This window comes from Micrasema longulum, unplaced genomic scaffold, assembly GCF_059751315.1.
Source record: "Micrasema longulum isolate JH-2025_06_02 unplaced genomic scaffold, ASM5975131v1 h1tg001246l, whole genome shotgun sequence".
Lineage (NCBI taxonomy): Eukaryota > Metazoa > Arthropoda > Insecta > Trichoptera > Brachycentridae > Micrasema > Micrasema longulum.
The window spans coordinates 132209-145144 of NW_028278433.1; the positions used below are offsets into that span (position 1 = coordinate 132209).

Genomic DNA, 12936 nt, shown 5'->3' on the forward strand with positions numbered 1-12936 from the left:
GACGCCACCAATAACAGAGGAACGCCTTCTTTTTAGGTGGAAATTTGCAGATCGTCGCTGAACCTCCAGATCTAAAGGAAACAAGCCCGTTAGAACCGGGAGTGCATCCGTTGAGCATGTCCTATATGCTCTAGAAAGAGCCAGAAGAGGTTACGTAAGGGGAGGACAAATCAAAAGAACGTGTGCGTTCCGCTCGGAAGGAAGCACAGTCTAAACTGAATGAGCATCCCACAAGAACAGTTGTCTGTCCCACCATATTTCACCCACCTAGGCGTCCGCGCATCTGAGGAGCTACCAACGCGATATCCAGATACCTTCCAGAATGGCAGGAGCCCGCAGTTGTGAAGATGAGGCAATTTGGGTCAATGCTCTTCTGAGGTATCCGCAGCACGTGCCAAAGAGAAGTCCACCGCTGTACTCGCAAGGTGCTCGTTATAGGAGGCTGCTGCGTCCGTTCTCGGACTTAATTGTTGGTAATAAAATATAACCACCTTATACGAATATGCATTCTCCTCAAGCATATAATATACTCTTAAAACTCAGAAGTTTGGTAAGGTGCCAGGATTCACACCAATATGTAATACATAATATACATACGAGTAGGTAGTGAATTTATTCAAGAGTTGAATAATCAGCAATTCGTTTTGACCGAGTATAGTTCTAGAGTCTATAGTTGGCCTCGTGGTGTATAGTTGACGTCTTGGGTTCGATTCCCGATATGGTTGACATGAAATATTCATTTAAAAAGGTGTTTTTACACTAGAATATTTCACAGCTCCTGGACTGGTACCTGAAGCGTAAGACTGATAATCTTACCTTCATGTAACAAAAATGAAAAGATACACTGCGATTTGTGTACCAATGCAGTGTAAAACTGAATCGCGGTAACGATTTAAATAGATAAAAATTTTAAAAATTTCACAGTAACGATTTTAGGTATATAAACATAAACATAATAATGTATATTATATTTTACGTCGCGGTACCTACATAAAATATATATATTTAATTTACAACCAAACATAAACCCACACCAATTATTAGCTATTTTATATAGGGAGGGTCCGATGTCTTGCAGGGTACCCGCTGGCACAGCGCGGGTTTAAGCTGTGTAACTCGGTTATAAGTTTAAACTATGCCCTGTCTGCGTAATCTATAAGTGTGAACGCACTGCAATTAATTATATGAATCATACACATATATAATTTATTTATTTAACCTTTTACATAATTACAATAAAACAATTGAAAAAAAATACAACAATATACAGCATAATATAAAAAATAACAAAAACATCGAAAAAACTATACAAAAGTAAACAATATAAAAAAAATTACATCTGTTACAAATATAAATATTTACCTATATAAAAGAAATGTAAATTAAAGAAAATAGTGGGTAGTTTTTTTTTAAAAAAGAGGAAGAGAAGAAAAAAAAAGTGGTTTAAAAGGAAAGTAAAAGCTAATTTATATTCAATACGTCACACAGTAATTTCTTTCTCTTAATTCCGTAGAATTAAGAATAGTCCAGAAACCGCATACGCACATCAAACAGAAGGCGACTAAACCACTCAAAAATGAGTATGTTTACGTTTTGACCCATTAGTTTCTTTGTAGACGTCGCTCAGTACGCAACTCTTGATTTTAATTCAACCATGCCGTGTTGTGTCCCTTTAAAGTGAAAAAATACTGCTAGGATCTTAAAGAAACAGGATGCAATCACATTTTATGTGTAATTAGCAAATTAATGTGTATGTAACAAATGCATTACTTAAATTTTTTATTATTTTTCCATCTGTCAGATTGTCGAAGAAACAAAATGAATATTTCGTTAGTGTTGCCAGGATAGTAATTTTTTTACCCTACTTTGCTCATCTAATGAGAGAACTAATGCAAATTGGATCTCGGATTAAACAACTTTATCGTAGACATTTGACCGACATTATCTTTAAATATCAAATATTATTCAACATGATATAAACATATCCGTTTTATGTAAAATGAAATTTATTTTTTATTTTAAGTTCAAAGTTCATGAATTAAATTACTCTTATTAAATGACGCTTTACTTGTCTACTCTGTTGTGTCAATCAATATTTCCGCGTGCACACTAAAATTTTTGAGAAATTAACAGATTGCTTTTTTTTACCTTACATTTGTGTTATAATTATATTTGTTCCCATCGTGCAACATTACGCGGCGGCATCACGAATGCGCACGGCGAAAGTGAGGCAAAGTGAGGGAATTATTGGACACAGTCCGATGTATTCAAATATTATTCTACGCTTCTTCTGGACTATTCTTAATTCTATGCTTAACTCATAAACTCCACAAAATGACAAAAACCCGTTTACACCGGCAAAACATCATTAGAGAAAAAAAAATCGGAACAATACAATTAGGTAGGTACAAATGCCAATGTAAAAATAAGGTAGTCAATTTAACACGGTTTTGATTTTGATTTATATTTTTAATTGTGTTGGTTGCTTTGAATTTGATGTTTGAACTCGTAAATCATCAGTTATAAACGTATGCTCGTGACCTATTTGCAAGGTCATGGATAAATACAAAATGACTATCCGTGACCAGTGGTTTTAACATTGAGGTGCGAGTCAGGTAAATTGAAATAATTACAATGGAACTAAAAAAATAATACTTTTCAAAAGTGAAAAGCGGTACATAGTAAAAAGTAGATAAATATGAGAATGAAATACCAGTGTACGAAAGTTAGACTGAATCTATACGGTTCCATTATGAGTAATTATGCGCTACTGCTGTAGAGCCTCCCATACGGACAAAAATCGTTCTAGGATTATCAATCCCGAATTTAGCTATAGTTTACAGCAAAACAATGGGGCGTAGGTACTCAGGTCGAGAATCGCAAGCACAGCGATAAAACCGTTCGTTACACGTTTGTTAAACCAAAAACCAAATTTTAAAAATGCAGCGCTTTTGTTTTATGCAGTAGTGCGAAATGCCGTCTCTACAGTTCGTGACGCCGGGGCGCTTTGTTTAGACGGGGTCTACGTTCAAAGCGCACGGAAGGAATGCGGTAATGTGTTTTGATGGTTAAAAATTGGCGCCTTAATATTCAAGAATATAATATATTAAAGGTAATTTTTGTATATACTGGATAGCATCACAACACATTATCGCATTTATTCCGTGCGCCATGAACGTAGACCCCGACTAAAGATATTCAGTATTTACTCATAAAAATCTATAATGAGATGGGTAGATGATGCATATCAAACTAATGTTTCTTACATAATTTATTATTATTAGAAGTGTACCTCCCTATTATAATGGAATAGAGAAATGAAATTTGCAACAGGTCTATAACAATATGAGATAAGTATCTCACTATTTTTATTCCATATATTATCGTGTCATCAAAAATATGGATTTTGATTTTGAAAATACAACTACAACCTGAAAATTTTTTAAGGCCTTATGAAAATATTTATTTTTCAGTTTTTCATTGCAATATTTCATAGTCCCTTGATTGGCGCTTAAAGGATAACTCTGATTATTTTGTTTTCGTGGATTCATATTATAAAATAATTGCAGATATGCTACGTAGGGTATAGTCCCGTAGGTGGTGTCCCGGACTCCAGATCATGAGAACCCCACTCTGACACATTTGTTTTTCATTTTCTAACACACTTCGATTTAAAAAAAATGGAAGCGCAGTTGAAATATGTGAATACATTGCCTTATAATGCATAATATAAGGTGCAAATAAACAATAATAATGAATAATTTCACAACGAGGGGTACCAAGGTACAAAATAAATAAATAGGTCTTATAGAACAATAATGACTAAAGATAATTACAGTATGTAAAAATATTCATTTTTGTAAATATGTGTAAGAATGGTGATTATTGTATCTTATTTTTGTTATCAATTTATTATTATCAATTTGTTACAATCAATAGCAATAACATTTTTGTCCTACAACTAAACACGTTGGCAGGTACATATTTTTTTGAAGATATCAAAATCAGTTATTGATTATTTGAAGTCAGTCTTTACCGCAAAAATAAAATGTTAGACAGAGTAGGTTTATATTATTATTGACCGACATAGTGCAAAATGATAATATTATTTCAATTAAAATTCATAAACAAAACAGACATAAAAAACACTTCGAGAATCTTCTGCTAAAGTTGTCGTTTCGGAAGAACCGGAAAAGTAGGTATCTGAAATACTTAGCACTTTTGATTAAAAAATATTAAACGAAATAACGAAACACAATTTAATTTTACATTTACTTGCAGAACGACGTTTGCTATTGAACCACAGACTACAGATATCTTTATTGAACGAGCAGTTGTTTATGGTGATTGTGAATATTGTGATCGGTAGATTCAGGTGTGGGTGTGTGTGTGTGTGTGGGGGGGATTTTGAATGTGTGTATTTGGCAAATTTCTCCTGTCAACTTCTTGAAATTGGAAAGTTGCTAAGTTAGTTTTATTGGTTATAATTCGCCAATTTTTTACTGGATAACACAGTGTATTTTCTTCGAACATTTAAAAGTTTATATATTATATTATAGTCTCTACTGATATCAAGATGCTGTGCTTTATATCTGTAATTATCACTCTTCTCTACATGTTTTGGGATGTAAACTACTTTATAAGAATTGCTATAACCATTGGTCTCGGAAGATTACTCGATAAGAAAAAGAAATTGAATGAAGCCACTACTATTTACGGTAATTCAAATGTTTTTATTTTAATATTTTATTTAACTCCATCAAGACATGCATGCATTAATTTGTCAAAACACAAAAAATATGTATCAAAAATCCAGTCACAATAAGTGATGGACAGTAATTTTTAGACCTCAATCAAAAAAATATTTTTAACTAATACGGTTTTAAATTACAGGTACACATGTCTTATTTAATTAGCGTTAAATGTGTTTACTTACTAAATATGTATCTACCCATGATTGCAGGGGCTTTATATTAATTTATTATAATTATTCACTTGACTTTTGACATTTGCGTATCTTTTTTAATAATTACCTATTCAAATCTTAGTTATTTGTTAGCTGGCATTACTCATTTATCATTTTCTAAAGAAACTAATTTTGACTGCAGTTATTATGTACATTGGATGAATTCTCCACTGCTACCTGATTGTGTACATCTTTCTATCACTGCTCATTTAAGAAGTTTTAGGAAGAGTTTAAACATATCCTATCAATATCAGTATTAAAAGTTGGCTATAATAAGCTATCTTGTAGGTAAAAAAAACTTACAGCATAGTTAAATGGCTTCCTATCAGATTATCAATATGTTTGAATACTAAATCAATTTTAGTTACAACTTTCGAAAAAAAATCTAGGAGAAATGTAGATAAAAAACTAATTTTTAATTATTTACCTACTGTAAATTTACATCCATAATCCAAAACTGTGAGCATGTTCTTTACCAATACACGAAGCTTCTTCTTCTTATCAGTCCGATTCTCTCCACTGCTGGATGACTCTTCCAAATTTTTCCATGTTTTTCTGTCCTGGGCACTCTGTTTCCACCCATGGCCCACGAGTTCGACGTCATCGTCAGTCCAGCTCCTTTGCGGTCTCCCTACTTTCCTTTTATTTTCATAGGGTCTCCAGTTTAGTATTTTGGGGGTCCACCTATCGACTTCTTGTCTCGCCACATGACCCACCCACTGCCATTTTTGTCTTCCCACTCTTTCTGCGATATCGGTAACCTTTGTACGGCGTCTTATCTCCTCGTTTCTTATTCGGTCTCTTAAGGAGACGCCCAACATTTGTCTTTCCAAAGATCGCTGAGTGCACTTAATTTTGTGAACACTTCTAGCAGTGAGTGACATGGTTTCAAGACCGTATGTTGCCACCGGCAGAACACAAGAGTTGTAGACTTTGGCCTTCAAATTATTTGGGATTTCCTTATTTCTGAAAATGTGTTTCAGCTTTCCAAACGCAGCCCAACTTAACCCGATTCGTCTAGGCAGTTTCGCAGATTAATTCAATTTTCCCATTTTGATTTTGTGCCCAAGGTAAATGTACTCGTCAACAGCACCGATAGTTTTACTTCCGGCACATATGTTGCTAGGTATTGGATTCGAAATCTTGGTTTTGTCTATATTCATTTCCAGACCGATCTTTCTAGAGGCTTCGAATAATTCTTTTACCATAGATTCCAGTTCATTTACCTCTTCCTTTATTATTACTATATCGTCTGTAAAATGGAGGTGATTTAGATACTTGCCATCTACACAAAGCATCAGAAACAATTAGATATTTTCTTACTTTAAAAAGCAAGTAATAATTTGCAAAATATTGGTTGAAAAAACTACTAAAAAAAAAAAAATTGAAAAATCTATTTATGAACATTCAAGTTATAAATTTAATGACGACCAATCGTTTAATGAGGAAGTTCAGTGGTTTATTTTTATTTTTTGGTGTAGTGTTATCTTTACAATATTTTAAAGTTTTGTAATTTTTTTATTTCTCCGCGCATTACATCGCTAGTTCTCTTCGATGATTTGTCTTGATTGGAGGGTCGGCTTCCCGTAAGCCGGAAATCTATCACAACACTATAAGTTGATTTTGATTAATTTGTTTCTAAGTTTTAGAGAAACTTCGCCATACAATTAAATGCTCTAATTTTTACCGTATGTAAAAAAACATTTTTGTATTCAATTTCTCGTATCACTGAACTTTCTCATTATTATAGCTACATTTGTCGTCACTCTTCTTAATTTATATTGTAGTGTTTATTTGTTACCTGTGTCAATAATGTTGTACCTTTTTTTAAGGCTTTTGCACTACCAATGATGTTGATATTTTCCTGCGTCACATGAATAATGCTCGCTATATAAGGGAACTGGATTTTGCTCGCTTCCATTTCTATGACCGTACTGGCATCTACGCAAATGTTAAAGCCGCTAAAGGTCATGCACTCCAGGGAGCCTCAAGTGTTCGGTACAGGAGAACTATACCAATCTTCACAGCTTACAAAATTGAAACAAGGGTAATCAAATTAACTATAATGAAGTTTTAATTGATAGAAAAGTGCAAACCACTTGAAAATGAAAATAGATATTTCTGCTTTTTTGCTTTACATGAATTAGCAGAGAAAGCACTCCCCCCACGCTCTTTAAACTATTTTAAAATTCCGCTACTTTTTCTAATTTAAATCCATGAGCTGTGATTTTAATTGAATTTAACGTACATTGTATCTTTCGCTGTGAGTTTCTTAAAAATCAGCAGGTGGAAGAAGTGGAGATATTAGGATTTTAAACATGGGTAGATTGATGAATATAACACAGTGTGTCAAGTTCTATAAATGTCCAGGATTATATATTACCTTCTCAAAGAGGTTCTCCATTTCTGTTGAAATATATTATGTCCATGCTAGTTTTTAGCCCTTTCACTGTCTCCATGGTTCCATCTAAACTATTCAATATTCTGAAACAAATAGTTTTAATACATCTCTATATAATATTACTATAGTTTTTAAATGCAATACGCAGAGAAAAAATAATGTCTTCAAGATAACTTTGGAAATTTGTAGTTTTGAATATTGCCTAAAAAAGAGTAGCTTTTCCAAAAAATGGTAAATTAAGGAAAACAACATACAGTACCCTGCAGTTAATGAAGTACATCAGGCTTAAGAAAGAGACTGCCGACTTTGCAGAGTGTCGTCTCTGTCGCACGAGTCCGATATCTGTATCTGACAAAGACGACGCTCTACAAAGCCGAAGTTAGTCGATTAGGCCAGCAGTCTCTTTCTTAAGCCCGATGTACTTTATTTAATGCCGGGCACTGTATGTCCCGAGAAACTATCTGCCTTAGAATATAGTTACATTAGACACCATGCACAATGTCCCTGGTTCGATTCCTAAGTATGACAAGCGCCAACATAAAATATTATTTTGATTGGCACTTGTCAGACTTAGGAATCGAACCAGGAACATTTTTAAATTTATTAAAATTCTTAAATTTATTTAAATGTACTTTATAATGATGACACTGCACATTTTTTAACAACTACTGTTAATGATGATTCTGTAAAAAAAATATTATGCAACTGTTTTATTCTTGTGAACAACAAAAAATACATTTTATAGATTAGTAATTTTTATTACCAGGTAAAGTTCACCTAGTAACAAAGGTTATTAGTATAAATTAGCATAATGAGGTTTTAATCAATATATTTATTTTGCAGTTAATTTACTGGGATGACAAAGCAATTTACCTTGAACAGAAGTTTATCACTTTGGGAGATAAATTTATCAGGGCTGTTGTTTTATCAAAGCAGAACATTTTAGAGATAAAAGTTGATACACTATTTAAGGGGATTGGAGGATATGATACTAAACCACCTTGTCCACAAGAATTATCTCTATGGTTGGAGTCCATTGAAGTATCAAGCGCCAAACTAAGGAAAAAAGACTGAAGAAATTGAATGTTATGTTTTTCTAAATGAGTAGTGCTCAAATAAAATATCAAATAGTAACTACTTAATAGAATATATAAATACAGTAAAAAATATCGTATTGGTGTTAGTAAAAAAAACTGTTTTTTCTAAAACTTAAAATCTGACTTTAAAATTCCATTGTTTCATAATTTAAAATCTTCATAAAAAATCAACAGTTGAATTTAGTCAAAAAGTGTCCTAATTTATTTTAGAATACATATTGGTATTGTATTTTATAAGGTTGTGGATTGATTTATTTCACTTTTTTATTTATTTATTATGCATACTCGATAGGTTTGTATATACATAGCATAAGTTTTATATTTTAATGATTACTAATAAAATATTTTAACTACTTTTTCAACATTCCATTATTTAATTTTCTATGCATTTTGAGTTTTCCATTATTTAATTTCCTATGCATTTTAAGTTTTACGGTAATTAACAAATAATTCAACAAGGAAAGAAAATTACACTGGTTTGCGATCCCATGGCTAGTGTCAAGGCTCGCAAACCAGATGTCTGAGGTTTAGATCCCCCTACCACAACCCGATTCCCGTTTTCTAATGGATGGTTATTTATTTATTTTAAAGAAACAAACAGTTGACAATGATATAATAACATTAAAAAAAATACGATTTAAAGACAGACCAACAAAGTTTCTAAATAAGAATCATACATATTATTAAATTATGTTACAACAAAAGGGTGTGTTTATGTGTATTTGTATGAGAGTAAGTGTTCAGGTGTGTGTAAGTGTGAGTGTCATTAAATAGTAGGTGGGATCGTATCGCAGCCAGAAATAATAAGTCTTAATTTATTTTTATCATAATTTAAAATATATCAATAGATGAAAAAAAAGCATTATAGTTAGAGCAAGAACGATAGAGGAAAGAGTGTTAGGCATAGTTAGTGCTAAAGACTGGCAGATAGAATAAATACTTATTTCTTGTCACGAGAAGGGGACATTAAGATTAACTTTGGAGAGTAGGTTAAAAGAGTCTACTTTATTATTTAATAATTTATATAAATAGCATAATTCAGATACAGTGCATCTATTTTCAAGGGTAAAAAATCCATTTTGTTTAGCAGATTGGCTGTAAGTGCAAAACATTTTATTGTTTTTATAATCTATTTATTTTTAAAAAATTCGTTGAACATTTTCAATCCTTTCAATGTTTGTTATGTATTGTGGGCTCCACACAACGCATGCAAATTCCAAATTACTGCGTACAAAAGTGTTGTATAAAGTTTTTAATGTATTTGGTTTTTTAAAAAGTTTGGAAATTCTTAAAATGAAGCTCAGCATTTGGTAAGCTTTTTCAACAATAGAATTTATATGAGACCCGAACAGCAATCTATTATCAAAAATAGCTCCTAAGTCTCTAATCTCACTACACCGTGATATGGAATTATCTTTGATCGTATAATTGTGTGTAAATTTTTTTGTACTTTTAGTAAATTCATTGAATTACATTTTGAGGTATTAATGTACAATTGATTTTTATTACAGATCTTTTTGGATATTTACACAGTGAGATTTATCGTTGACATTGGCAAAGATCTTGGCATCATCGGCAAAAAGTAGAAATTGAGAAAATTTAAAGCACTGATTTATATCATTAATATAGAGAGAAAATAAAATGGGACCTAAATAGGAACCATACGGAATACCAGAGCTGCAGTATTTGAAACTAGATAAGACACCGTTTATAGCTACTGCTTGGGATCTATTTGTTTTGTAAGAATTCAACCATCTTAAAAGATCGCCATGAATTCCATAACATTCCAGTTTATGAAGCAAGATGTTGTGGTTAATTTTATCGAATGCCTTTTGAAAATCGGTGTATATGGCGTCGACTTGAGATTTTTTGCAAAAGGAATCAGTAATGAAATAAGTGAATTCCTAGAGATTAGATTCAAATGACCTTCCTTTGTAAAAACCATGTTGCTGTGTTATAATAATGGGAGCGATAGCAGGTGTGAGTTGATCAACTACTATTATTTACATAATTTTACTGAAAACTGATATTTTTGAAATAGGTCTATAATTTTCTACATCACACTTACTTTTACTTTTGTGAATAGGTGTAATAAAGGATTTTTTCCATAAACTGGGAAAGATGCCTTCTGTAAAAGATAAATTATAAAGGTAAGATAGTGGAACAGAGAGTTCATCTGCACAGTTTATAATAAAAAAAGATATACCATCAGGACCATAGTTATTAGATGAGCAGAGGCTTTTAATTATTTTTAATATTAGATCAATATTAATTTCAATATGATGAAGGTCAATAGAAGTAATAGATTCAGTTTCAGGCATTATAATAGATGAATTATCAACATATACTCCGTTGAAATATTCACTAAACAAATTGCAGATAGTTTGATTATTATCTTCATATTTGTTTAAGTAATTCATGCTGTTTGGAATATTAGAGACTTGATTTTTAAATTTCATATAGGACTAGAATTTTTTGGGATTATTATTAATGTTAGATTCGGATTAATCAATTTAATTGTTAAAGCATTCTCAGGCAACTCTTTTCAGTCTCAATCGTAGTAATGAAAATGTCTCATAGTCAGAGACGTATCTAGTGCGTTTCCACTTTTTATGAGAATTTAGTTTTTCACAAATTATTTTAATAAAAGGTTTTGTATACCGTACCGGATATATTGTTGTATTACTAGACAATTTAGAGGGTACACATGTAGATATTAGGTCTTTCAGTATCACGTAAAAATTATTAGTGGCATTTTCTATGTCTAAAAAATTTAATTCAGTTCTCCAGTTGATAACTGAGAGGTCCCTTTTTATTTCAGTATAATCGGCTCTATCAAATAAATATTTTTTAGTGGTTTTATGTACAGTATATGGAAAATCATTCAATGGAAATTCATTAGAAATAGATTTGTGGTGTACATCTTCGGGTACTAAGGGGTTATTACTAGGTAAAAGTTTACATTCAAGATTATTACTTATTACAAGGACTAATATACGTCCGTTAATATTTTTAATGCCATTAAACTGTTTAAAATGGTTAAAAGTTAGATTATCAGTAAGTTGAGTGCTGTAAACATCAGATAAATTAGAAGGGGACAAGAAGTTATTTTGTAATATTTGCGACCAAGATATATTAGGCAAATTATAGTCACCAAAAACCATAAAGAGGTCATCAGGACAATCCGTTGTGCGTTGGGAAAGTGAATCTATATGGGAGTGCAAGTTTGTTCCATATAAATTATTTTGAGGCAAATAAACACAGCAAATATGTACAAATTTACCTGTACAAGGCAATCTTATGGATACCTATATATCTTCAGCTGTTGTATTCCAAGAGGGGTGATGAAACGAATTGATTTCTTTTTTATAACCTATTGAAAATGTACTCCAAACTTGAAATATTTGGGTAAATCAGAAGAACGCAAATATGTACTCGTATTTGTTTTTGAAAAAAAAAAGTGATGATTTTGATTTTAAAAAACTAGTTAGTGCTACTTAAAAAAATAATCAATTCTAAGCATACAAGATATTTGTGATAATTGAACGTAGTTATGCAGAAAGCAGCCAGTCTACAATTTTGAAAAAATAATATATTGATGGTATCGGGTGCAGTAAGGTCAGTTCTATGTTTTGCTAAAAACAGCCAGACCACTGTCATACAAAAAACTCTATAAACCACCTTCTGAAAATGGTGTCGATCACAAAAACAGCATTTCTCAATTTGCAGAAAACACCCACAGCACTAGAAAAATCTTACGGTAAATTAATATCTAGTAAATTTGTTCTTGCAAAGCCAAGGCCTGTCTGCGTTTCATACATTTTTTTGTTTGTGTTGGTTTTATTTATACATAAGGGGATTCCACACATGATTTTAAAACATCAGATTTTACCTGCAGTGCCATCTATCGGAACTTCAAAGCAAATTGCAAAATTTAGGAAATTTTTCACAATTATTAGTTTGATTGCACTTTCACAGGTGTCATATGGTTGTAATTATCTTTTTCTTTTTTTTTCTTTCTCTTAATAAGGTGTCAATTAGATATAGAGAAAAAAGCCCAACATCAAAATCAAACTCAAACTAATATAACACATAACCTACAACTCAGGTAATATAAATATATGTATTGTTTTGTTCCTATGTATATAAATGCTTCAAGAAAAACGTCAAATAATAAAATACTTTCCTATATTTGTTTTCTTACATGCTGTAAAAATATGTCTACAAACCAATGCCTGAGATCATGACTAAACAGTAAAAAAAAGCACTACGTTTTCCCGTAAAGGTAGATAGAGAGGATAGAATGCCATAATACTCTGTCCTTGCATACTTTCTATATTGATACATATTTTATTTAAAGCAAACTGTACACTCAAATATTCTTTCAGATTTTTTTTTATTCTTTTCTGTACGTATTATGTTTCTATACTTACACTGCAGTTTATGTGTAAAGGCCTATAGTAATTGTAAAT

General features: G+C 31.7%; 1 protein-coding gene and 1 long non-coding RNA gene across 3 annotated transcripts; one reads left to right on the forward strand and one right to left on the reverse strand.

Moving 5' to 3' along the window:
- Nucleotides 1-4203: 4203 nt before the first annotated feature.
- LOC148276290 (protein THEM6-like) lies at nt 4204-8828 on the forward strand. Its single transcript, XM_088234489.1, has 3 exons — nt 4204-4718; nt 6799-7013; nt 8211-8828. Exons 1-3 carry the CDS (start codon nt 4577-4579, stop codon nt 8439-8441), a joined length of 588 nt encoding a protein of 195 aa, XP_088090615.1. The 5' UTR covers nt 4204-4576; the 3' UTR covers nt 8442-8828.
- LOC148276291 (uncharacterized) lies at nt 4845-6886 on the reverse strand. 2 transcript variants are annotated; one of them, XR_015823808.1, is made up of 2 exons: nt 6768-6886; nt 4845-6218 (listed from the first exon to the last, which is right to left on the reverse strand). It is a non-coding gene; the product is annotated as an uncharacterized LOC148276291 (long non-coding RNA). The 2 variants fall into 2 exon arrangements; XR_015823809.1 differs by having other exon boundaries at nt 4845-6251.
- Nucleotides 8829-12936: the final 4108 nt, after the last annotated feature.

What these genes read in the sequence shown, in the direction of transcription:
- LOC148276290 (XM_088234489.1), top strand. Translation starts at nt 4,577, where the DNA reads ATGCTGTGCTTTATATCTGTAATTATCACTCTTCTCTACATGTTTTGG. An exon ending in TGAAGCCACTACTATTTACG is followed by an intron (nt 4,719 to 6,798) that starts GTAATTCAAATG and finishes CCTTTTTTTAAG; the next exon opens with GCTTTTGCACTACCAATGAT. An exon ending in CTTACAAAATTGAAACAAGG is followed by an intron (nt 7,014 to 8,210) that starts GTAATCAAATTA and finishes TTTATTTTGCAG; the next exon opens with TTAATTTACTGGGATGACAA.